The 25,495-nt window shown below is 39.2% G+C and overlaps 1 protein-coding gene across 10 annotated transcripts in view; it reads left to right on the top strand.

The window, feature by feature from the left end:
• Positions 1 to 16,950, top strand: part of BACH1 (BTB domain and CNC homolog 1) — an 81,036-nt gene extending 64,086 nt beyond the window's left edge. For 8 of the 10 annotated variants that reach the window (XM_089910345.1, XM_089910342.1, XM_089910343.1 and 5 more), the window contains 2 exons: positions 1,679 to 1,885; positions 13,019 to 16,950. In XM_089910345.1, the coding sequence (XP_089766471.1) occupies positions 1,679 to 1,885; positions 13,019 to 13,474 (663 nt within the window). In that variant the 3' untranslated portion in view covers positions 13,475 to 16,950. The remainder of the gene's footprint in view (positions 1 to 1,678; positions 1,886 to 13,018) is intronic. The other 2 variants (XM_022570247.3, XM_089910347.1) reach the window with 2 other exon arrangements.
• Positions 16,951 to 25,495: the final 8,545 nt, after the last annotated feature.

The raw sequence follows: 25,495 nt of genomic DNA, 5'->3' as shown, positions 1-25,495 counted from the left end.
TGCTCCGTGGCATGTGGGATCTTCCCGGACTGGGGCACGAGCCCGTGTACCCCACATCAGCAGGCAGACTCTCAACCAGGGAAGTCCTATCCACTCTTTTTTATATTCTTTTCCCATATAGGTCATTACAGAGTATTGAGTAGAGTTCCCTGTGTTATACAATAGGTTCTTATTAGTTATCTATTTTTTTATGTAGTAGTATGTATATGTCAATCCCAGTCTTCCAATTTATCCCTCTCCCCACAGAGTTTTCTTTACACTGTTTTCTCAGAGCTATGAATTTTTTTCTTATTTTCCCTTAGTTATTTCATCTATTAATTTAAAGAATGTCTTAATAATTTAGCATGAATTACGTGTAGATGGTATGGTATTAATCATACTGAGCTTGATCTGTGTACTTTGTGTACAAATGTTTGTATTTGATAGATGCTTTTTTGTAAAACATTACTATAGTTCCAGTAATAATAAGGGCATGTTAATTCTTTATCATGTTCTTTGGTTTGATAGCTGTTGGATGACATAGTTTGAAACAATGAAAGAGGTTTTTTTTTTTCCCTTGGCTGTGGAAGGAGGTGATTGGTGGTTTAATTTAAGAAGTAATATGTATGCATGAGTTACATCTATAGATTTTTATATGATATTTATAAATCCAGTGTTTGGAACTGTGAAAAGAATGTTAAAAATAAAACATTTAAGAAATTTTAGAGTGTTTTGTGTAACTAATTTCTGTTAGCTTGAAAAACTAAGTTACCACAGAAGCTGACCAATGTTTCATTTGTGTTTTTGATAATTAATACAATTAAACTGTCCCACAGTTTTGTTATGTTTTTAAATTATCTTCTTATTGTTTTCAAATTTAAGTATGTTGAAAATGACTTTAAAATATTCATAAGGTTTGGGCTTCCCTGGTGGCGCAGTGGTTGAGAGTCCGCCTGCTGATGCAGGCGACACGGGTTCGTGCCCTGGTCCGGGAAGATCCCACATGCCGCGGAGCGGCTGGGCCTGTGAGCCATGGCCGCTGAGCCTGCGCGTCCGGAGCCTGTGCTCCGCAATGGGAGAGGCCGCAACAGTGAGAGGCCCGCGTAACACACAAAAAAATATATATATATTCATAAGGTTTTTCTAACCATTTCTACATTGGCAAGTGAAATGAGTTATGTGAAACTGCCATTTTCCTGACAGAAAAATAAATTTTCTGAAATGCTTTAGAAATTACTAGTGTTAATATAACAGTATTAAATCAGTGGTACACAGTAATATAAATCAAAGAATAAAGTAGATTTCTTTTTTCGGTTTGGGTAAAAATACATTAAAAATACTTTAGAAAGAGCCTTAAAGATAAAGATATCTATGGGTTACTAACATGCCCTAGTAAAATAATTTAAATTCTGTTTTTTCATCTTAACTACATTAATATTTGTGTTGATAATGTTTGATTTGCTGAAAAAAATCTGCTTCTCAATTTGTCTTCTGAACCCTCTCTAAAATAGAATCAGAGTATCAATTAAATTATCAGTCTTTTTATAAAAGATTGTATAGAAATCGGAAATAGGGATCTTTTTTCTTTTTAACGTCTAAATGAAGTTCCTTGGAAAACATAGGTACATATCTTTCTCTTCCTAGATTTAAGTAGAAACTACAAAATACAGCAACTACTAACGTTTATTTTACCTTCTAGGTAAAACTACCATTTAATGCACAACGAATAATTTCGCTCTCTCGAAATGATTTTCAATCCTTGTTGAAAATGCACAAGTTGACTCCAGAACAACTGGATTGCATCCATGATATTCGGAGAAGAAGTAAAAACAGAATTGCTGCACAGCGCTGTCGCAAGAGAAAACTTGATTGTATACAGAATCTTGAGTCAGAAATTGAGAAGCTGGTAAGTATGCAGGTTTCTTCTTCTAATTCCAACAATTCATTCTTTCTTTTTTTTTTTTCAGACAGGAAATAGCTATTTCAATTCCTAAGTCAGATATAATGCTCAATTATACATTAATTTTAAAATTTACCAATTATCATTCTAAGAAAGTTATATGACATTTTCAGAAAGCTTAGGAAATAAAAAACAATGACGGTTTTCATAGACTATTTTACTTAAGTGTTCTACATATTTAGCATGATATACAACCATATGTAAATTGAGGACTATTTCTGTGTGCTTGTAAAAAAATGATTTATAGATTAAGGATAATTTTACCATCTACCTAATTCTTGGTGGTTGAGTAAGGGTTAAAGATATTAATAAAGCACTTTAATCTCTTTGTGCTGTGTTTGGTGTCTATAAAAGCTGATGTTCCAGTTGTTAGTTTTAATAACTAGTAACTTGTTTTGGTTGATAACAAAAAAAACAGCCAACTTGGATCTTTCATCTAAGGGAAAGAATTCACGTGCTGGTATAAATTGAAAATTTTAAGATCTAATGAGATCCTAAGTGAGAAGAATGCTTATTTTATTGAATCTTATCTTCTATTCCAGCATCAAAACACAAATTAACCCCGAAAGTAGATTAATTTCCACCCATGTTTTTCTGCACCCTAGTGGTTGATAGAAGGAAACATTGTATGAAAAAAGATAACTGATAGTGCAGGCCAGCTAAAGCTAAAAATAAGGTTAGAGACATCAGGGAAAAAGTGCCTAGAAGTAGTAAAAACATTCATTGAATGTTCGGTTTTGGGTCTTTGTTAATTATTGGTAAAAGTTTAAAATTGCGATTGTAGCAAATCTTTAAACATGAATGTTCCTAGCTATGAATAGTAAGTAAACAGCAACAATTTAGAAAAAAGACACTACCTTTATATGCCTTCAGAAAAGTGGAAAAATAAAAATTTGTTATTTATATAGTATTGTGATATACTTTAGGCAAAAAGATGAAGATGTTTAACTATATAAAAAGATGAAGCAAACTGTATAAGGAGATGAAAAAGAAACCATATGTTTTACACATAGAGGCGTGAGAGATATTAAAAAACCTATATAATATCGCTGAATGATTAGAGTTGTTAAGACCAAAGAAGAAAAGTGACAAATTCAGTAACATTTACCCAGTACTCTTAGGGTGTGTATCCATCCATACCTGTAAGCACTAGTGTCCTTTCTTATTATCCAACTTTGGATTAAACACTTACCTGCCTTTAGACAGAGTACAGCATTTTAGCTTTAGTTTTTATTCTGTACTGTAATACAGAGATGCATTCTAGACTGTTGGGTTGTATACTGCTATTTGAAATCAACATTGAATAAACTTGCACTACTGGAGTACTACTATACCTGCTTCTTTTAGTTTTGTCTTCACTCTCAGCTAGTGATGATTTTTAGCTGCCAGTAGAATTTATATGGTTTTCTTCCTCCTAAAAACAAACAAAAATGAAAACAAAACAAAAAACCCCTTTGTATTGATTGAGTTTGTTTCATCAGTAACTTTATTTTAGACATGTACTATGCAAATATGTTGGAGAGTAGCTATTACCCTTTAGAACTAGTCTATTTCATGACTCATAGGTCTTATTTATATTTTTTGATTGCAGTCAGATGTTGGATTGCTGGACAGTTGATGTTTTTACTGAATTTCAGGTATCTAGGATGAAGAGGTCTTGCGACTTTCTTTGGACTTTCTGCTCCCTCTGCCTTTGCTTCAACAGAGAGCAGTGGGAGATACACTGGTTAAAAGTATGGGATTCTGTGCCTGTCTGTGGTACTTTGTAACTCTGGGCAGGCTGTTCAATTTCTCTGTCCCTCAGGTTTCTCCTCTTTACGATGGGATAATACTAATTCTTACTTTATAGAGTGGGTATTCATTTTTGAAGATTAAATGAGTTAATACATCTAAGCACTTGGAAGAGTGCCTGGACATAGTAAGCACTCAATAAATATTACCTTTTTCTTCTTATTATTATTGCTATACTGTTATTTATCAATTTTCAGTTTTCTCTCCCTTAATTGCTCCTTTCCTGATGTCTCTGCCTAAACTGTAAATTCTGGGTTTGGACCTCACCCTTATATTGCCTCTCTCATTATGGAAAGGTTCATTTCATATGGTCAGTGGAATAACTCTTGGTTAATTTCCAAGAGAAGGGAATATTCGGTTTTCCTGCAGTTCTTATGAAATAAGAAACCAGAGTGGTCAGTACCCTATTTACCTATTGTATTAATTTGAACTCTTTGGTTGCAAGAAACAGAAACCATCTGAAACATGAATTACTGAATTTGTTGTAAGAATTTACGTGTGTCTCAATTAGAAGACAAAGAATAGAGCCAGGCCTCGTAAATAGTGTAGAACAAGAAAGTAGAAAACTGCCAGGAACCCAGAGAACCTTCTCTCTGGCTGTGTGTGCCACCAAGTGTGTATGAGAAGAGTGGCCACAGCACAGCTCAAGAATAGTTTCCCTCTCCTCCAGAGACCAGTCCAGGCAGAGACTACAGTTCTAGTTAGTTCTAAATTCCCAAGGAGTTAGCCTGTTGGCCTGTTTCGGGTTTGGGTGTCCTCTTCTGTGACTAGAGGGCAGGGACAAACAGCAGAAACAGAAAATGTGGCTGCCAGGAGCTCACATCTGGGCAGGTAGAGCAGATAGCCCGACAGGGGTCTCATTACCCAGATGTGCGCCAGGCTGAACTCGGTCTCTTTCCTCTTCTAGAATATCCCCAGGGGAGACACAGTAATTTTTTTTTTTTTAATCAGAATAATTTACTTTGTGTTTCGGCTTCCTTGAACTCTGCTCCGTCCTTCATACTGCTCTCGGTTCTAGTGATTTATACAGGCAAACTCCAGTTGCAAATTATAAGAGGCATGCTATAAGTTTCTGTCCTGCCGCAGATGTTTGTCTCAGATGAAAATAAGCAGAAAATATGCTACTTATTAGCTAATTAGAATTACGAGCTGGCTGGCCCTTTTCCAGAAGTAAAAGAGTTTAATGCTTAAGATACTTACTACATTAAGAAGTTTACATAGAACTTAGACCCTGGTTTTTGGGTGATACTATGGACCTTATTGTCTTTTGTAGAGAGAGAAGTTACCCCCGTGCTTCCATCACACGTTCCTGTTTAGTAGTATGGAGAATTAACAATATGGTAGAGTGGGACAGGTTTTTAAAATTTTTTTATCGGGATGTCACTTTTCAGAAGCAGTAGACAAGCAGTGTTTCCCAGTCTCTATGGTGTGGGTGGAATTAGCAGACCTATTTAAGGGAAATTACATGTTTCATAATGAAACATCCATTTTAATATAGCCAATGATTGATTGAATTAAATATTAGTAAATTCACAGTATGTCCATTTGGTATTTATATTCAGGTGAAGGGTCCCCTATTTTTGTAAGCTTTGGTCTTTGGCTTATTGACTTTGAATTTTTTGTAGTTGGTCCTAAAAGTAATAGCCTAATAGACTGTGGATGGATCAGCACATGAAAAAAAGTATAGTTATCATGTGTAAAGGGTGCTTTTATAGTCTTTATGTGCTGGGAAAGCCAAAGGGAGACGTTAGTTCGAATTCAATAAATTAATGAGTTGTATTTCTCAACAAGAAGTTCTATCAGAATCAAAAACAAAACCTTTGAAGAAAAGGAAAGGTGTGTATTTATTTGGTTGATAAATCGATGGCATTGACTTTTAATGTTTATTTGAAATTTGATAATATGTTAGAGGTTAGGCATTAATTCAGTATTGCTTTGACTATAAGGATTGAATATGCATAATCTATAAACCAAAAACATAACTTTTCTTTTTACCAATAAATATAAGATCTTGAACAAAGTTCAGGAATCATTCAACTTCTGTTATGTGTTTGACTTACAAGGCTCTTGTCTCTGTAGGATTCTTTACAAGGTCCATGTTTATTCTTTTCTGTAAGATTAATTCAGAAGTTAGAAAATGTGTGTCTCTGATACCATTTTGGCCTGAAACAAAGATAACCTTGAAATGAAACTTGCTTTTTAAAGAAAAATATTAAATTACCAAAATGTAATTTCTCTTAGAAGATATCACATATTGATTGATATCAACTTATAAGTGATCAGAAATCACAATATTCACAAAGCTCTGGAACTCAGGGTTGAGGTGATCACACACCATTTTGTTTCCTTGCCCTTGTCCATTATGATGGTGTAGGAGTAAAATGACCTCATCTGTCTTTAGTGTTTTGAATTTTGTTGTGAAGATTGTATTTTATTAAAAATAAACCTTTTCTAGTCACATTTTACTGGCTGCTCTAGTCACGTGTGCACTGTTGTCTCCAAACCCTCCCATGCGTTTCTGGAACCTGCCCTCTGCCACTCTGTAAGGCCCTTTAGCAGCCTGTCTTGAAATGTGGTCTGTTTACCATTGGCATCAGTTACCCGGGGGTGCCCCCTCAAAATGCACCTGCCTTAGCCCCATCCCAGACCTGTGGGAGGGGCCCAGGAACATGCATTTTATAAAAGTTTCCTGGGTAAATCTTTATTATGCACATTAAATTTTGAGAACCTACTGCACTAGGACACAGAAGTCAGTTGGAGGCTTTGGAGTCAAACAGCTGGAAGCTCTGCCTGGCCACTGGTAGCTCTGTGGCCTGGAGAAATAATTTCACCTCCAATACCCAATTCCCTCATTGATAACATGGAGATAAGAATAGTACCTCCCTCAGGTGTGGTGCGAGGATCTGATACCTTCAAGGATGGAAAGCTCTTTGTACTGCCCAGCATGTGTTCAGGGCTCAAGAAATATTAGTAGTTGTGTTTTCTGTAAGCATCTGCTGGTCACTCCATATTAAATGTACTGGGTACCAGGAAATCAAAGATCAATGAGACATAGTCCTTGTCAGTAAAATGCTTGTAGTGTCATAGGGAGCCAGGTTTATGTGTTTTCATTTTTTTCTTGAGATTCATTTTCCTCCTCCCCATTCTAAAAATTTCAAGTTTTAAGAAAAGTTAAATGAATGGTACAGTAAGCAACCGTGTACTCCCTGGGTAGATTCAACAGTTATTGACATTTTGCCACCTTTGCTCTCTCCTTGTTTCTGTGGGTCTTAGTCTCTGTCTCTCTGGCCAGGTGTGTGTCCCCCTGCTCCGCTTGGTTGGTCTATAGGTCTTTCTCTCTCTCTGTCCCTCTTAGTCAGTTTTGGACTCTTTCTAACTGCAGTTGGGTGATCTTGGTCTCAGTGCCTTTCTGTCTCTATTGCTCTACTTTTATTTTCTGAATCATTTGAAACCTACCACATTATGACATTTCACCTGTAAATGCTTAAACATGAATCTTCTAGAAATAGACATTTTTATATATCTTTATCACATATATTTACCAATCTTTGTCACACCTGAGAAAATTAATAAATCTTAAACAATATATATAGTTCCTATTCAGATTAATTAATTGTTCCCCAAACATATTTCATCTATATGCTTTTTTTTCCTTTTCAAACTAGGATCCTATCCTCACATGATGCGTTTGGTTCTGTCTTTTTAGTCTCTTCATCTAGAACAAATACTCCTTCTCGCCCCCTCCTTTATTTTTTTTAATGACAGTAACTTTTTGAAGAGTCTAGGCCAGTGTTCTCATAAAATGTCTACTCTTAAAGTCTGTCTGATTGTTTCCCCTTGGTTTTATTTAACACCTTCCTTCACTCCTTGTATTTCACGTAAACTGTGAAAGTGTGAGTTCTTAGGTTGAGATTAAACGTTCATCCTTGTGTCCTTCATTCTGCGTCAGTTGGGGAGGCACAATGTCAGGGTGTCCCACCTGAGTGCATGGGAATTGCCAGATCATTTCCAAAATTTTTTTTTGCCTTTGTAATTGTTTAGTAATCTGTGGAGTGTTTATTAGGCACTTTACGAATATCCAGTTCCCCAACACTCCTATGTCCTTTGGTTTTAAGCATACTTTGATGGCCTTTGCAATGGGGGTTGCAAAATCATGATTTTTCTAATTCTGTCATTGCACTTACATTTATTGGTATTCCTCTATAAAAAGAACTTTCCTTCCCTCCTGTTTCCCTCCCTCCCACCACAACTCTTTAGTATCACTGTAGACTCATGGGTTATTTTTTTTCTAATTTAATTTCTTAGAACCCGTAGTAGTCATCGGTCTTCTTGATGTTGACATTTTTTCAGACTTGCCTGGGGAGAGCCAGCCTCCTCTGCCAGGTGCCGTGTGCTTTTGACATGACCCCGTTAGTGCTTCTGTGCCATTTAGAACAACATGTCATAGGCTCACCTTGTACCTCTCTTGTTCGAAGATTTGGGAATCACCCCTTTCTCTAAAAATCCCTGGTTTCTTATAGCAGGTATTAGATTGTAGAAAGCATGCTTGCTGCTGGAGTGTTGCTTCTTCTGGGAAATGTGTGTGTGTGTGTGTGTGTGTGTGTGTGTGTGTGTAAAATCATGAGTGCATTCAGGATGTATATTATCCTTCAATAAATAAAAGTATGTTAGAAATCATGAGTTCATGCAGATATTTCTAGTCAAAATTTAGTAGTTTAGAACTTTTGTCTTTTTGCTTCGATTATATATATATTTTTTAAAAGAAATAAATTTATTTATTATTTTTTTAATTTATTTTTACCGTGTTGGGTCTTCGTTTCTGTGCGAGGGCTTTCTCTAGTTGTGGGAAGCGGGGGCCGCTCTTCATCGCGGTGCGCGGACCTCTCACTATCGTGGCCTCTCTTGTTGTGGAGCACAGGCTCCAGACGCGCAGGCTCAGTAGTTGTGGCTCACGGGCCTAGTTGCTCCGCGGCATGTGGGATCCTCCCAGACCAGGGCTCGAACCCGTGTCCCCTGCATTAGCAGGCAGATTCTCAACCACTGCGCCACCAGGGAAGCCCTATTTATTTATTTTTGGCTGCGTTGGGTCTTCATTGCCGCACGCGGTCTTTCTCTAGCTGCAGTGCGCGGGCTTCTTATTTCAGTGGCTTCTCTTGTTGTGGAGCATGGGCTCTAGGCATGCGGGCTTCAGTAGTTGTGGCACGCGAGCTCAGTAGTTGTGGCTTGCGGGCTCTAGAGCACAGGCTCAGTAGTTGTGGCACATGGGCTTAGTTGCTCCGCGCCATGTGGGACCTTCATGGACCAGGGCTCGAACCCGAGTCCCCTGCATTGGCAGGCGTATCCTTAACCACCGCACCACCAGGGCAGTCCCTGTATTTATATTTTATCTTTTTTCATTATAGGGAAAATCTTGGCTTCCAATTATATTTACTATTTGATAAATACATACATATGAAATATATGTCATAAAATTATAATGTCAATATTACTATCAATAATAAAGAGATTGAGTAAAATTTAAAATTTCTTTGCTTTCTCTTTGCCCTTAAATATATACCATAGTACTGAAGTTTAAAATTTAAAAATTATTCAGAGTAGTTCTTTATGTTAGCAATTTTATATACAATTAATTTAATTTGTTTTTATTTCTGTTTCTGGAATTTACTCTTCACATTTTTTAAGTTTAATTTTTGAATATGTAAAAACATCTGTATGGTCTAAAAGTTAAAACTATGTTTTAAAAAAGCTACTCCAAAGTCTTGATCCCATTTTCTCCCTATACCCTATTCATAGCTATTTCCTGTAGGTAACTATTACCATTAATCTCTAGATTTTTTCCCTTGTGTTTCTTTTCTAAAAACAGGTTCATGTTTTGTATGTGTTTTTATTACCCTTTCTGCTACAGAGCAGTATTCTGTATATACCATTCTGTATTCTGTGTTTGCTCGAGAAGTGATTTCCAGGAAATGTTTTCCTTAGTTCACAGTGGTTGTCATTTTGCTTTAAAGCTCCATAGTACTCAGTTGTGGCTGTCTGTAGCATACACAGTTAATCCAAACCAGTTTCTTATTAGTGGACATTTGGGATGCCATAGTTAAGAACTTTGAACATTGTTTTCTCTAATGTTTGAGAAGATGTGTCTTCAGGATAGATTCCTAGAAGTAGGATTGTTGGATCAAGAGTAAATACATATGTAATTTTGTTAGATATTATTGAATTCCCTTCAGTAGCGGTTTATGGCATTTTGCTTTCCCACCAGCAGTAATATGTGTGTCTGTCTGCCCACAACCTCAGCAGAGAGTTTGTTGTCAGCTTTTGTTTTTTTCCCAGTCTAATTGTGAGAATTGATATCTCACGGTAGCTTTTATTTTTCTGTCTCTTATGAGTGAAACTGAGCACTTGTATTCATATTTTTAAGGCTCATTTTTATATTTCTAGGAACTGTCTATTCAGAGGTTTTGCATCATAAGGGACTATTAGTCACCATTTTCTAGCAGTGAGTACCCTTTAATCTAAAGTAAATTGTTGGGCTTCCCTGGTGGTGCAGTGGTTGAGAGTCCGCCTGCCGATGCAGGGGACCACGGGTTCGTGCCTCGGTCCGGGAAGACCCCACATGCCGTGGAGCAGCTGGGCCCGTGAGCCATGGCCACTGAGCCTGCGTGTCCGGAGCCTGTGCTCCGCAACGGGAGAGGCCACAACAGTGAGAGGCCCGTGTACCGCAAAATAAATAAATAAATAAATAAAATAAAGTTAATTGTCACTGTCACCTGGCTCTTTTGGTGCCAAATTCTTCCACTCCTCATCTTTACTGGGTGAGTTATATTTTGATTTTTTTTTAAACTTCTTATATTGAATGAATATTGTACACTAGCTGTTGAAAATGTGGATTTGGATGTAAATTTGTTTTCTTCCCATAAAATTCAGAATAATACCAGGATTCATTTTTTAAAAATACATCTGTGATTAAAGCCATAGTACTTCACACTTAGTTGCATTATAAGAAAATTAAAGTATATTGTAGAAATAGGTAGCAGGATACTGGTAGTATGTTTGGGAGGTATCTTTAATAATGATATCATGAAGTTCTTAAGTTGAATTGCTTTAGTTAAACTGAGTGCTATTGAAGTAAATTTGTGTTTTAAAATGAGAGTGAAATGGAAAAATCAGCTAATTTCCTGGAAACTTACCCATGTAGGAGTTAGCTTAAAGTATGGAGGAACAGAAAGGGAACATTTAATTTCTAGAAATAATCATGGTAGAGTTTCAGGGTTGTACCTATTGGTTTTAATTGTTGTAAAGAAGCAAGCCATCTTGTATGGGACATACTTATAGTCCTGTCATCCTTTATTTAGTGAGGTAATAGTGAGAATATTTAAGGTTGTATTGATATTTATCAAAAGATGTGGAAGTTATAAAATATTTGTCATCTTTATAGTATCTGTAGGTCAAGTAGTAGTTCTGATTTCTGGGAGGAAGGTCAAATATTCATTATTTTCCTTAACCATATTTAATTTAAAAAACCAGCCAACAGTTGAAATTTTGTCTGCTGCTATTTAGAACAGAGATTTAACTTTGATAGAGGAGTCAGTGGCTGATATTGTTATGACTAAGGAAAAAGGTCTCTCATTTTCTTCTGGAAGCTTTGTTTCCATACTCATTTGGATTGGCTTCTGAAGGGCCATAAAGAGAAGTGGGTGCTGATTGCTTTAAATGTGTTCTTTCTCTGGTCAGGTGGTAGGCACTGTTCTCTCCCTGTAGGTACCAGCAGACTCATTTTATCACAAGGCTACAACTGACAAACCTTCCGTAAGAAAAAATGTACTTCCTGAACATTGATCTTGCTTTTATTTATTTTATATATATATATCTTTCTTGGCGTATACCTATTTTTTCAAACCACAACAAATTGGAGAATACCTTGCAATATAAAAATTTAGTGTTTTGTATTCATTGCAGATTTTCTCAAAATATTAGATGGCCTTGAAATATTTAAAAACTAACTACCAATAGTTGGAGTCACAGTTTTGTAGAAAAACTTTTACCTAAAACCGCAACAGTACTTTTGTGCAAAGCAGATTTCTTTTTAACCTTTTAGCTATTTTTGTCCCATAAAAGCATCTATTTAAAGGTTGACCATTGTAGATGATTACTATGAAGTAGCCTGTCTAAATGTTAACTGGCAACATTTAACAGCTCAGCTCTCTTGAAGCTGCCAATGAGCAGAAGGCCAAGAGAGTTGTCATAAATTTCACAAGAGAAATCTTTGACTCTCTATCAATATTTATTTACTCTTACCTTATAAACAGCTTGATTATTTGGTTTTTTAGCTCATACTAGATTAGGAGCAATGCAGTGGTAGAGTAGGAAGGATGAGGTGGGGCAATAATAGAAAAAAGACACACCATCAGCAGCAACCAGTGATGGCAGACAGACCGGAACCAGGAAAACTTGAACAAAATTCCATGGTTGACTTTCCTATAGGGATAAACATTTAAATGAAAATAATAACAGCACCAGTAGTAATAATAATTAACAAACACAAGTCCCCTCCCCTTCTCCCTTCACACTTTAGTAACTCACCCACTAGCTTTCTGACTCTGGGCATATTAAACTCTGAATCCCATCTATAAAATGGGTTTGATATTACTGAAATCAACAGAGTCATTGTGAGGATTACGTAGCTGAGGTTACGTATTTCAAAGCATTCAGCACAATATCTGGCACAAAGTAAATGCCCAACTAATGTCAGTCATTACTAGAGTCTTGCAGGAGTTATGATCACTGTGTTTGTACTTTTTTTGGTTGCATTCCATCCAAAAAGTTCACACTCATTTACTTGCAATCCACAAATCCAAAAAGCTCTGAAAATCATGTAAGTTTGTCACAAACTATTTTGGCCAAAGAACTGACACAGCTGACAGGGTATGTAGAGTCTTTATTTAACCTACTTTGTGCATGGATACTTTCATGTGTTTTATTTAGAAATGTGAAGACATTTGATAGTGGGGTGCTACCTCAGACCCTGCTAGAGGAATTAGGTATGCATCTGTATTTTCTTTCTAAAATCTGAAAAATTCTGAATCCCAAGATACATGTAGGCCTAAGAGTTTTGGATGGGGGCTTATGGACCTGAGGTGTTAAATATATTTTTGAATTGAATTGACAGGAAAAATTCCACATGACCTTATATAATGAGAAGACACTGTGGATATCAATGTTTGCTCACCTTAGGAATGTTGATTGAGCTCATAAACACAATTCACTGTATTCTCTTTCTCACCCTCACAGCAAAACGAAAAGGAGAGCTTGTTGAAGGAAAGGGATCATATTTTGTCCACCCTGGGCGAGACAAAGCAGAACCTAACTGGACTTTGCCAGCAAGTCTGTAAAGAAGCAGCTCTAAGTCAAGAACAAATACAGATACTCGCCAAGTACTCGGCCTCCGATTGCCCACTTTCCTTTTTAATTTCTGAGAAAGGAAAGAGTACTCCTGATGGTGAGCTCACGTTACCGTCGATTTTGAGTTTGCCTGAAGGGCCTGCAGCTGGGCCGCCTGCTGGGGAGCAGAGCCCTCGCTATCCCAGTGCCAAGGGTGGTGAGGCGGGTGGTGCCTGGGGCCCGGAGTCCCGGTCAGCTGCCAGCGCCCCCTCGGAGCAGGCCGGGCCCGGGGAGCAGTGTCGCCAGAGTGGTGGCATCTCCGATTTCTGTCAGCAGATGACCGACAAATGTACTACTGATGAGTAAACTTGCTTCCACTTCCTTCAGACCGTCTCATTTTCTACTGAAATTTTGACATTGTCTTGAAAGCCTGACATAGCCATAGCCATCTGTCTCTTAACAATATCGTTTTTCTCCCCTTGTAGTTTGCCATTAAGGGAATTCCTCTGAAGTCAACCCTTGACTTTTCCTTGATTTCCACAGGAGATGCAGAAATGACTTGCCTCCTGGATACCGAAAAATCATATGTGGAAATGTAGTAAGGCTTTGAAAACTCACATGTTTTAAAGAATAATAACTATTAGTAATGACTCTTCCCAGTATTAAAAATAAATAAGAAAATGAAAACTGTAGCGTATCAGACAACACTTAAACACCTTGAAACGTCGGCAGATAGTTCTTACTATCAAGAAGTATCCTGCAGAAGTTTAATAATCTGACCTTCTTACAGCATACTGGTTTAAAAGAAAATTTCTCCCCAAGTAACGCTGATAGGGTTCAGTTCTACTGAGAAGTAGGGTGTCAGCTCCTTGGGAATATTGGTGTAGAACCGCAGTGTGAAAACATGACGTAATCTTGCCTGAATCCCAGCACTTTGCTCTTCAGCTCCTGTTAAAACCAGAGATTGGTTGGCCTGCACTGTGAGTCCTGAGCTACGCTGGGAATGGTTAGGAAACGGGCAAACGGTGGGCTAAGGCAGAGGCTTCTGCTCCTCCTCAGTGTCTGGCTGCGTCAGCGGTAGATAAGTGTCATTTCCCTCTTTTCTCTTCAGTCTCTCCCACATCTGAGTCCATCATGATCTTTCTGTTTCCTGACATTCTTGTCACTTTGGAAGAAGAAATAAGACTCAGGATACAGTGGCATGAGCTCATGTATTGGGAGCATTGTCTTAGCCTCCCTAGAATCTTGGAGAGCTAGCTCCCCAGATACAAGGCTGTCGGCCTTGCCACCATAAGTCATCCATGCAAGGAAACCAGATATCGTGGGGTAAGAAGATTGCCTACATTGATCAGGAGTGGCAGTTCATTTTCCATCCTATTTTTTGAAGTCCTATGGTTTCTTTGTAAAAGCATTATGATAGATAAAAATGTATCAACAGCAACCATGCAGGTTTGTGAAATAGGATGAAACTTGATCTTGTTCCATTGTGGGTTTGAATTTGGAAGCCAGATTTAATCTTGTTCTCTTCCCCAAATCTAGTATATAAGGGCACACAAATCATTTTGGACTTGGGCATTTTAAAATCAGTCTTTGTGTTTATTCAGTCCTGTTTTACAATAGTGTTTTGATAATCTGAGCCCCTACCCCATAACATTTTACCGTGGTTCTTAGCCATTCTGCTGCTGTTATAGGCTTGGTTGGAAGTCAAACGAAAGCTATGGACCTCTCAATGACGAAAACAAAATTTCATATTCACATGCACAGAAACATTTGCAGAATCCAGTTTGAAAGGGTACAGAGAGTGATTTTTAGTGTTTGGATTAGAAAGTACTTCATTTCACCAAGATGAGACACCTGAGAGGAGACTTTTGTAGATTGCATCCTGAGTCTAGTGAAGGGCTTGTGTAGCTGATGTGGGAGACCGTCATCTGCTGTGTAGGAATGGGTCTCAAACCAGTAGGCCTCTGCTGTGAGGGGATGTGGGGACCAGACTTCATATTTCAGAGCAATTTGTCAAATGTTACCCTTTTTCATGGGGGCGGGTGGCGTTGGGAAGATACTGCTAGTATCTTCAGTGGTTTGTATGTTATCTCTGTTATCAGCTTAGTTATTGTAAGAGAAAACTGGTTGGGCTTGTTTATTTTCTAGAGGCTTTTATAAGTACACTCAAGAATTTGTCAGGGAGAATGATAATTCAATGGTAATGCATCCCGTACTACAAAAGAATGATATGTGTACGTGTTTGTGTGTGTATATATATATATACCCCCATGTAGCTATTTCTTTGATACTTGTAATTTTAAATTTTAACTTCAAAATATAATATAAAACCTTTTCTGGTTTACAAAATGCAAAATCTTATATAAGCCAATGGACTCCTTGATTTCCTACCTCAGTGTACACTCAACTGTTTGTCACATCAGTTTGTGTATGTGCAAATGTCAATCTTTTGCTTTAATTGCTACTGTAAATAACTGCTTTGAAAGATTACTTTCTATTTTATAAACCTAGTTGTCTCCAGAGTTTAAATACGATCTTTAAGGCACTTGGTTTAAATTTCTCTCTACATATAAAGTTTAGCATTAAGGGTTTATTTTAATGATATTCTGATTATTGGCCAAGTGTAATGTTTTGTAAAATATAGCATTACTTTTACTAGCCAGCATGTAATACAAGTAACTACACTACCTCATACCTATATCATTTTCAAGTTGTAATCCAGAGGGGCAGATAGATAAAAAAAATTTTTATCTTTGTCTTTTGGCCATAAAGTGGGGAAGTTTTTATATATTGCATAGCATTACGCATTTATGCCTATTTTAACATTAACTTCTAAAGAAGTTTTTTCTAAGAAAGTTTGTTTTAAGTTCATTATTTTTTTGAGGCTGCCGAAGACAAATGACAGGATTATGTGTATACAGTGTATATCTTTTCCTTCATGCAGAATTTTGGCAAAGTGTTTTTCAGTTTGTATATTGCATATTTACATGATCATTGTTCCTTATTTTATGAGTTAGCCTTCTCACTGCTTGATGATTTTTCAAAAGCTGTTAGGTCTAACTTGATAAAATAACCATACCTTAAAGTTTTTTTCATTATTTGAATCCTGCAGCTATAGCAAATAATCTGTCGTTAAATTGTTATATTCAAGACAAATATGGATATAAATCTAAGTTCTCCATCTGTACATTTTATAACATAATTTACTATAGCTTAATGCTTAACTAATTTAAAGTAAGGAATCAAATATATTTGGTGCAGTAGACGATACAGGTTGCATGTGGACACTCAGCCACATTAACAACTTGGAAAAAAAATTTAAAAATGGCAATGTTATAATGAATTCTCAGGTGAACTTTTTTCAGTTATGGAACATCTATTTTGAATTTGTAAATATTTTAACTGTTTTATTAAGGCATGTAATAAACTATTCTTTGAAACTTGTTGGGCAGAATGAAATTTTGAAGCCGTATTGGCAAAGATGGCATACTGATTGTAAAATAAACAGAAATAATAACGGCTATTGATTTTTTTTTGTATCTTTCATAATATAATTTTCTAACAATGCAATGAAACCACTAAGTTAATATATCCATATCTGTTAAGATCATGTTTCATTAAAAGTGAACTTCCATAGTATTTAATTTACATTTTCTTCCTAATGTGCTTATCCAAATGTAGCAAAGCTAGAAATGTTAGATGTCGGTAATAAAATGACAGTTCAATAAAATTCTCTGAAATTGCTTCTGATTGACTAGAGTTGTACATTCCATTTCCAGTTTTTCATCTCTCATATGAGTTTACTAATTTTGGTCTTTTGATCAATAAACAGTATGACTCTGGCAATTGTATGAGAGAGTCTTTCATTAGTTGATTATCATGCCTGAAAAGAAAGTTCCCAGCAGTCGGGTGTTCAAGGAAGCACAGATTTTAGCCTTGCTTCTGACTTAATTTTAGTCTTTGGCTAGAGCTGTAGGGTTTTGTAAGGGGTAGTATCTCTTTCAGTCCTCAGTTTTAAAAAATTTATCTGTGGAGTCAGTTCTACCATGTTACATTCAACTTCTATCCAGGCCCTTGTAATCAAGCTTTGAGCAGCTGCCCAGAGCTATCTGCATCCAGATCAGGGTCTTCTGATCCCATAATTGTGAGTCTCATCTGGGGGTGATATTGCATCCTGTGTGGAGGCTTAATTTTGGCCTTATGCATTGATCGTTTCTGGGGGAGAGACTTCACCATTGCATAATGCCTTCATTTACATTTCCCCTTCCAGTGGTATTTCTGGCACCCAGGACGGATTGAGTGAGGGCTCCCTCTAGGGGCTCCGGGGCCGTACTCCTGTGTGAACAAGCATTTTCAGGCCTGAGCCTCAGTGATGTGCAGGCTGCCCCTTGCAAAGCAATGTTTAGACCTAATAAAGCTGCCTCCCAGGGATATTTTTTCCTTTACGTGGACTTAAGCAATCCAGACGCAACTAAAGACAAGCCACGTGGATCCAAAGCTGGTCCCTCTGCATTCCCTCCTTGGGCCTGCATGTAGAATGGAATTTGGGGCAGTAAGTGCAGTGTGGGTGACACTGGCCTGGCACTACCAGTTAAAAGCTAGAACCTTACCAGTACTCTCTAGGGCATTGGGACCCAGATGCCTTGAAAAAAGCAGGAAAGCAACACATATTCTTCCCAGTTATGCCTAACAGCGCTGTGGAGTCCTTTTCCCTGGAAACTCAGCAGTGCCTTGAGGCTACCTGCCTGGGCTGAAGGCTGGCTGCTGCTGGGCTTTTGCTTGTAAGGCTGCAGTGCTGCAGCTGTTTGGAGAGGAACCCACAGGCCTGCCGCCTGCAAGTTAATTTATGCCACATTGCGCCCATTTTCCAAGGCCTCTTGCAGTCCACCGGAGTGTGTGTGCCAGGGTGTTTCTGCCAACTGACTTTAAGGTCATAGGCAGGAGATTCTGGCAAGTGGGCTTTGACTGGAATCGGGAAAACTGACGCAAGGAATCTCTGTGGGCCACTGAGCATCTACCACGGCCTTTGGGTACACTGGGTTCTGTGTTCTGGGCATGTGACTTTTCCTGGGATAACTGCTCTGATGGTTGGATGTTGGCTTGTTTTCAAACCAGGTGGCACAAGTACTGTGATAATGTGTGTGTCCTTATTAACTGAGTCACTTTAGGCTCTTGGCATGGAGCCATTACTTCTGAGTCCCTGTAGGAATGACGTTGACCCTGTCAGGGGCAACCCACACCTCTGCTGAGGCCTTAGCGCCTGTGGCTTAAAGATGCCCACTCAGCCTTTTCAAAAGCCCAAGAAGGGCAGTTGGGACCCCACAGAAAGTCACGTTTTATGAGTAAAATACCGTAAGCCACAATGACCCTCCAGGTTCAAAAGGCTCATGGGCTGGTTTAATACCTCTCACCTAGGCCACCTGTGCTACTGTGAAAACCCACTGGTCCTAGTCCAAGCCTCCAGGCAACACCAAAGTTAAAATTTCCTGGCTTCCAGTGTGTACCATGGGGCCACGAAGTTCCAGATCACATGTATGCTTCATTACCAAATTCTGTTCTTATGGTTTTGATTTCTCAGTATCTCTAAACACTGCCCCCCCCCTCCAACCCCCTGCCCTGCTCCTCTGGGTTTCCAGAGGAACATTTCATATTCCCTTCCTGGGTTATGAGCAATTAGAGAAATAAAATGAAGGAATGGTGGGTGGAAAACTAATATAAAACCTCAGTAAAGAGTAGTCGAAGGAGTAGCTTAGAGAGCCTGATGTGAACTCCAGAGTGAGGCACGTTTATGTTATCAGTTTGTTTCCTGTTGGAGGGAATTAGCGTTTCCCTACTCCTGGTTTCCGTGAAGAGAGATTTTCCTCTAAGCAGCACCACATCACCTGTACTGCCTCTACTCTTATCAGCATGGTGGCAGGGATGAGTATAAGTGGTGCTACAGGTGTATCCCAAGAGGCTGAAGGGCCATGCCGAGTGGAGAACAGCCAGTTATTTTTTCCCAAATTCATCAATCAGCTCCCACCTCTCCAGGGGCAGAGTGAGTAAAGAGGTTAAGGGAGGATCTCCCAGAAGCCAGAGCGTAGGAGGTTAAGGGGAAAATGTGGAGAGGAATTACATGGAGGCAGTGAGTCTGGGCTTTGGAAAGCCTACAAGGAGAGAAACAGCAAGGTATCCAAAAGAGAAGCAGGCTGTGATGAAGGTCATGAACTCACCCTCCCAGCCTCCCAGCCTCCCAGCCTCCCACTCCGCCCCTAGTGGGAACATAGGTTCAGGTTTAAAAACAAAGTATTATATGGGGATATATGTGTATGTATAGCTGATTCACTTTGTTATACAGCAGAAACTAACACAACATTGTAAAGCAACTATACTCCAATAAAGATGTTAAAAAATTAAAAACAAAGTATTACCTTGTGCTTAAGCCCAAACACTTCTTTTTCCTCTCCTTCACGTCTGTTATTTGCACAATTCTAGAAGTTTAAAAGAAAAGAGAATGGAAAACATTTTAAAAATTGATGATCGCATATTTCTTTTTCATTTAAAAATAACTGTCTTTCCAGCAGACACTGTTTTCCTTCTCCCCGCTTAGTTTACATTTACTCACTGTCCAGAAAGCCAGCTGTTTTCTAAACAGTTAATTTCCTTCTTTCAGGGGACTAGACCTAAATAATTTTCTAGATAACTGTCTTGTTAAGCAGGTTTCTGGTGTGATATTAATCTCTTGCAAGGAAATCCTGTGAATAATATCCAGAGCACTATTAAATATGGAAATATCCACTATAATTTAATCTTCCTAAAGTAATGACCTCTTTGATCCATCTCAGAAACTTAGAGTCTTTTTGCTTTGGACTATTAATTTCAAAGAATTTTCCTCTGTGAAATAAGTATACTCTGTTTTGCTTGCTTTGATTTAAATGATAACCTTAAATGAACAGGGCCACTACTAGTACCTTTAAAATAAATTTTTCTAAAACAAATAACTTTTTAAACACCATGTTTTGGGCTTGTCAGAGATTTTTATCTGTGTTTTTAGAAGACCTCACCTACTGTGCTCAACACCTGATATTTGAGGTGTCTGTTGTGGGAAATTGTGAAAAATTTAACCGGCCAAGAAGTCTTCCATACCATTCCTAGAAATCTGGGTATCTGCTCAGACATCCCTGTTTCAGCCAACCAGATAAATGAGTAGCCTCTGGGAGGGAAGCTTGATGTGGAATCAAGGATGGGGTTTGAAACTTACAAGAATGAGTAGTGGAGCACATATAAGTTAAGGAGATCAAGCTGCTAAGATAAGCAAGAGAATTTGGCTACTCCAAGCACTTCATAGACTGGCCTTGTGTTCACTAGGGTCTGGGAAAGCCGACAGCTGCAAACATACTTTAAATAGGCTAAAAAATGAAGTATGCACTTAAGGACTAAAGGAATTGCACAAGTTTAGGCAATGACTCAGGCACAGATCCAGGCCTTTTCAGAAAGATGACAATGGGGACGAATAGAAAGATTATGGACCTGGAGTTAAGACACATAGTTTTGAAGCCTGGTTTTGACACTTCATCACTGAACAGCCATAGGAAATTGCGCTTAATTTCTCCCATAGTTTCCTTATCTGTGCGTCTTCTGGCCCTTGAGATCAAAGTCAGATTGACTCCAACTCATTCACACCCTATGGAAGTCCTAATCAGCTATTCAACACATATTTATTAAATGCTCTCCTTAAATTGGGAAGGAGGGGTGGATTTCTGGAGAGTGAGCGTGGGTATTTGTGGTTGAATTGGCTTAGAGTCTCATGGTCACCCTGTCTTAGGCACCTGCTTCCATCCAAATAGTTCAGCTTATCTTTTCTTGTGCTGCATTTTACACGTTGTTGATGGAACCATTAAACTCAATAACTTCCTTTAATTTCACCCAAATGAATAAAGAAGCAGGTAAGTAAAGTAAGCAAACAAACAAAGAATATACCTCTTGGCTAGGCGATTAAGAGGTACAAACTATTATGTATCAAATAAGCGACAAGGATATATTGTACAATACAGGGACTATAGCCAATATTTTATAATAACTGTAAATGCGGTATAACCTTTAAAAATTGTGAATCACTCTGTTGTACACCTGTAGCATATAGTATTGCACACCAACTATACTTCAATAAAAAAATTACCTCTAGCACTAGACTTGTATGGGTGGAGTAGGCTTTATTGAAAATTTGGGAAATACATTTATTTCACAGCAATACAGACAGCTTCAGTGTGAACGCTGTGAGATAGCTCTGTCTTGAGGTCTTCCCCACCACTGGGGGATTTTCACAGCCTGCCCAGCCTCATGTTGGGTCTCAGCCTCATGCCACCCCTGGCTCCCCTCTCTTTCCTTCTCCTCCTGATTGCCCTGGGGAGCCCCCATTCAGCTCTCTCCAGTCTCAGCCTCTGAGGATGGCTTTGAACCATCTCCACTTACAAAGCCACACAAGGGCTCAGCAGAACAGAGGGCATTTCATGGAGCGGGATGTGTCTCGTCTAGAAGGCAGCTCATTCATTCACCCGACAAAAACCTAGTAAGCTCCGGGAGGAACGACTAAACACTGTTCTGGGCTCCAGGGATCCATTAGAGAAAGAGATGAAAACCTCTGTCCTCACTGAGTTTACATTCTAGTCCAGATAGATGGACAATAAACAGAATTATAAAGCACAGAGTGTATTAGATGATGAAAAGGGGCATGAGAAAAATAAGCACAGAAGGAAGAGCAGGGTGGCAGATTTGCACAGGTTGACAACGGAAAGTTACCCGAGAAGATGACATTTGAAAAAAGAACTGAAGGGCATTAAGTGAGTTTTAGTTGGTTATACATTGAAGATTATTTTTGGCTTAAGTTATAAAGAAAAATTAGAGAAAATACCAATCTAGTATGGCTATAGTAAAAATCCAATGAAACAATGTATGGAATAATTCCTTTCAGAAGACCAGTTAGTACGTAGCTAGCATGTAATAAGTTTTAGTCTTCTTATTATATAGACTGGTGCCCTCCAATACGGTACCTGCTAGCCACAAGAGGCTATTTTAACTTACATTAATTCAAATTAAGTAGTATTAAAAATTCAATTTCTCAGTCTCACTAGTCACATTTCAAATTCTCAATAGCCACATGTGGCTGGTGGCTGACATTTTGCACTGTACAGACGTGGAACATTTCTATCATTGTAGAAAGCTCTATGGCATAGTGCTAAATAGACTATCTAACGTTGATAGATCAAAGAAAATACAGTTTTATATATAACAGGAGTGTCATGGGACTCTGCTGTCTTAGAATTTCAGCTCAAGCCTCATAGCTGAGGGCAGTGGAAGACAAGTGCTCCCACATATGAAAGAGAGATATTAACATAGACACATTTGTGCAGGGCTTACTAGTGGAAGCCCAATGAGGCTTTTGGCCAGACGATCTCTGGTCTCCAGCCTGGATAAGAGAAGCCTCAGGGTTCATTGAGAGACTAGATTCTTTCCAGTGAATTCATCAGAGAGTGCTGTGGAGTGTAGAAGGGGAGCTTCTGATCCTACAAGTCAAGTGAAGGGCTGCCGGGAGAACCTCACAGAGATATGGTGTCTGGTGGAAGGGGAGTCTGACATCCACTCCCGGCTAGATGTGTCTGAGCTGCAGAAACTTGTGTGACCCCCCACGCTTGGCTGCTCTCAGAGGCAAGTAGGAAAGGGTTCTTGGGTGAACCTGGTTTGTGTTCTTAAGAATTTGAGGGGTTCTGTGTGAACGCAGAGGTAACTGCCCCTCAGTGGAGAGGTCTAATCATGGGGAGGCTGGCTGAGTTGCCTGTGAGAATGGGTTGGGGAGAGATAGCAGAACAGCCTGCCCCGCTGCTTGTGGCCACCACAAGCAGAGGAGCCCACCTTGGTGCCGAGTATGTGTCACAGTGGGTAGGTAGGCTAAAGCCATGTAAGGACCTGCCTTCATAACAAGGGACAAAGTCTTTGTTTGTATGGTGAAGGCAAGTGTCTGGGTGGAGTCAGATGTCAGTTGGAATGTGCCTCAGGCATGTCGCTGTGGAAGATCTCTGAGGAGGCCACAGAGATGCCTCCCAAGGGAAGGCTGACATCTGGTTGCCTGCCTCGAAAGGGATCAACAGTAAAGAGAAAATTAAGTTAGGGGCCAATGAGGAGGAAGCAGAGCCAGGGAGTGAAAGAGCAGACCACATGACCAGTCCCTGGGGCGGGTCCCAGAGCCATGAGACCAAGCAGGTGAGGTTAATGCAATTCACAAACAGGACGAGCAGGGCTGTGGGCCAGAGGCACTCACCTTGTCCAAAAAGGGACAGGTGCTACTCAGCTTCTACCATTTGTTGCAGTGCAGGTCCGGTGTTACCAGATCTTCAGGTTTTCAAAAGAAGCCAGACTGCTGGATTTTTGTGTGCAGCTATGCGATTTTCAAAATACAGTACATATTTTGAACAGATTCTGTTCTGGGTTTTTGAACACCTGAAAATAAAACTATTCTTTTAGTCACAAACAATGGTAAAGTTTTGAGATTTGCCCGAGCTACCACCAGAGGGTAGGGAAGAGACATCACAGAATATCAGAAGCAATGGAAGAAAAACCAAACCATTATGGGATTTGGCCCATTTAATACAGTAGGTATGTACAATATATAACTGAAAGGTTTAGTTTCTATTTCAAGGTCCAGTATATACTGTTGCACAGAGGCATTTGCTAGTTAAATGTGCAGATTTTTTTCTCTCTTCCCTAATTACAGTCTTGTGGTCTGACTTTTTTTTTTTTAATTTATTTATTTTTGGCTGTGTTGGGTCTTTGCTGTGCGCGGGCTTTCTCTAGTTGTGGTGAGCGGTGGCTACTCTTCCTTGCGGTGTGAGGGCTTCTCATTGTGGTGGCTTCTCTTGTTGCGGAGCACGGACTCTAGGTGCGCGGGCTTCAGTAGTTGTGGCTCGCGGGCTCTAGAGTGCAGGATCAGTAGTTGTGGCACATGGGCTTGGTTGCTCCGAGGCATGTGGGATCTTCCCAGACCAGGGCTTGAACCCGTGTCCCTTGCATTGGCAGGCGGATTCTTAACCACTGTGCCACCAGGGAAGCCCTTGTGGTCTGACTTTTCTCTCCATCTCCCTCTCATGAAACTGGTTTCTCAGATTCACTCTACAATTGTCTGTTCTTCCCTGTTCTTCAAGGTCTCCACCATCGAACAGGGACTCTGAGAGTATCCTGGGGATGGCCACAGATTCTTTGACACTCCTCCATTGAAAAGTGTGATCTATGTTATGTCCTCTCTTCTTGAATCTGGATGGACTTGTGACTGCATTCACCACCAATAGAACAACACTATAGAACTCTTTCTCCGAGATTTCTGAACCTCGCTCTCAAAAGGCCTTGTGGATGTTTGTTTGTTTTTGGTTTTTTGCTTGTTTGTTTTTTATCAGGATACTTGCTTTTGGAGGCCCAAGTCACACGGAAAGGCCCTGTGTAGGCATGTCCATTGACAGTACCAGCTGAGCCCAGCCCTCAAGTCATCCCAGGCTCGGTGCCAGATATGTGAGTAAAGAAGCATCCAGATGATCCTAATCCCCAGTCATTCAAGCCATGTCCAGCTGTCTGAGTCTCCCCAGCTGAGGTCTCAGATATCAAGGAATAGAGACAAGCCATCTTGGTCCATGACTCACAGATTCCATGAGCATAAAGAAAAATGATAGTTATGCCACGAAGGTTTGAGGGTGGTTACATAGCAATAGATTACTGGAATGGTAGAACATCTGGACTCTAGACTCCAGCTGCCCTCCTGACCTCTCCACTTGGATATCTAATCATCACCTCAAACTTAACATAACCAAGGTAGACTTTTGAATACATATTCTTTTATGACCAGAATCCTGCTCCCCTTCCAGTCATTTCCACCTCAGTAAATTATCCCATTTGCTGGAGGCAAAATCCTTAGAACCATCCTTCTTTTCTCCTTTTACTTCATTTCTCATATCCAATCCACCAGCAATACCTGTTAGTTCTCCCACAAAAAGTAGCTTTAATCTGATTGAGTGGTCTCCTTACCTGATGTCAACAGTCTCACCTGAGCCATTCCCATCTCTCCACTGAGCCACTGAGCACTGAGATGCCTGCTAACTGGTCTCCTAGTTTCCCTCTTGTTCTTTTACATTACATTCTACACAAAGGAAAGAGAGTGGCTTTTATGACATATGAGCAGGTCATGTCTCTCCTCTGCTCAAAACGCTTCAGTGGTTTCCCTTTAAAAAAAAAAATATATATATATATATATATATATATATATATATATATATATATACACTATGGTCTTTCATCCTTTCTATCCCACTGATTACATTTCATATCACTCCCCTCTGTTGTCATTACCTTTCAGTGAGAGGTCCTCTC

Source organism: Delphinapterus leucas, chromosome 4, assembly GCF_059928025.1.
Source record: "Delphinapterus leucas isolate spDelLeu-1000000601 "Yukka" chromosome 4, BTC_Dleu_Yukka2, whole genome shotgun sequence".
NCBI classification, from domain to species: Eukaryota; Metazoa; Chordata; class Mammalia; order Artiodactyla; family Monodontidae; genus Delphinapterus; species Delphinapterus leucas.
The sequence above is the reverse complement of the archived record's forward strand: the minus strand, read 5'-3'. Positions and strand labels throughout refer to the sequence as shown.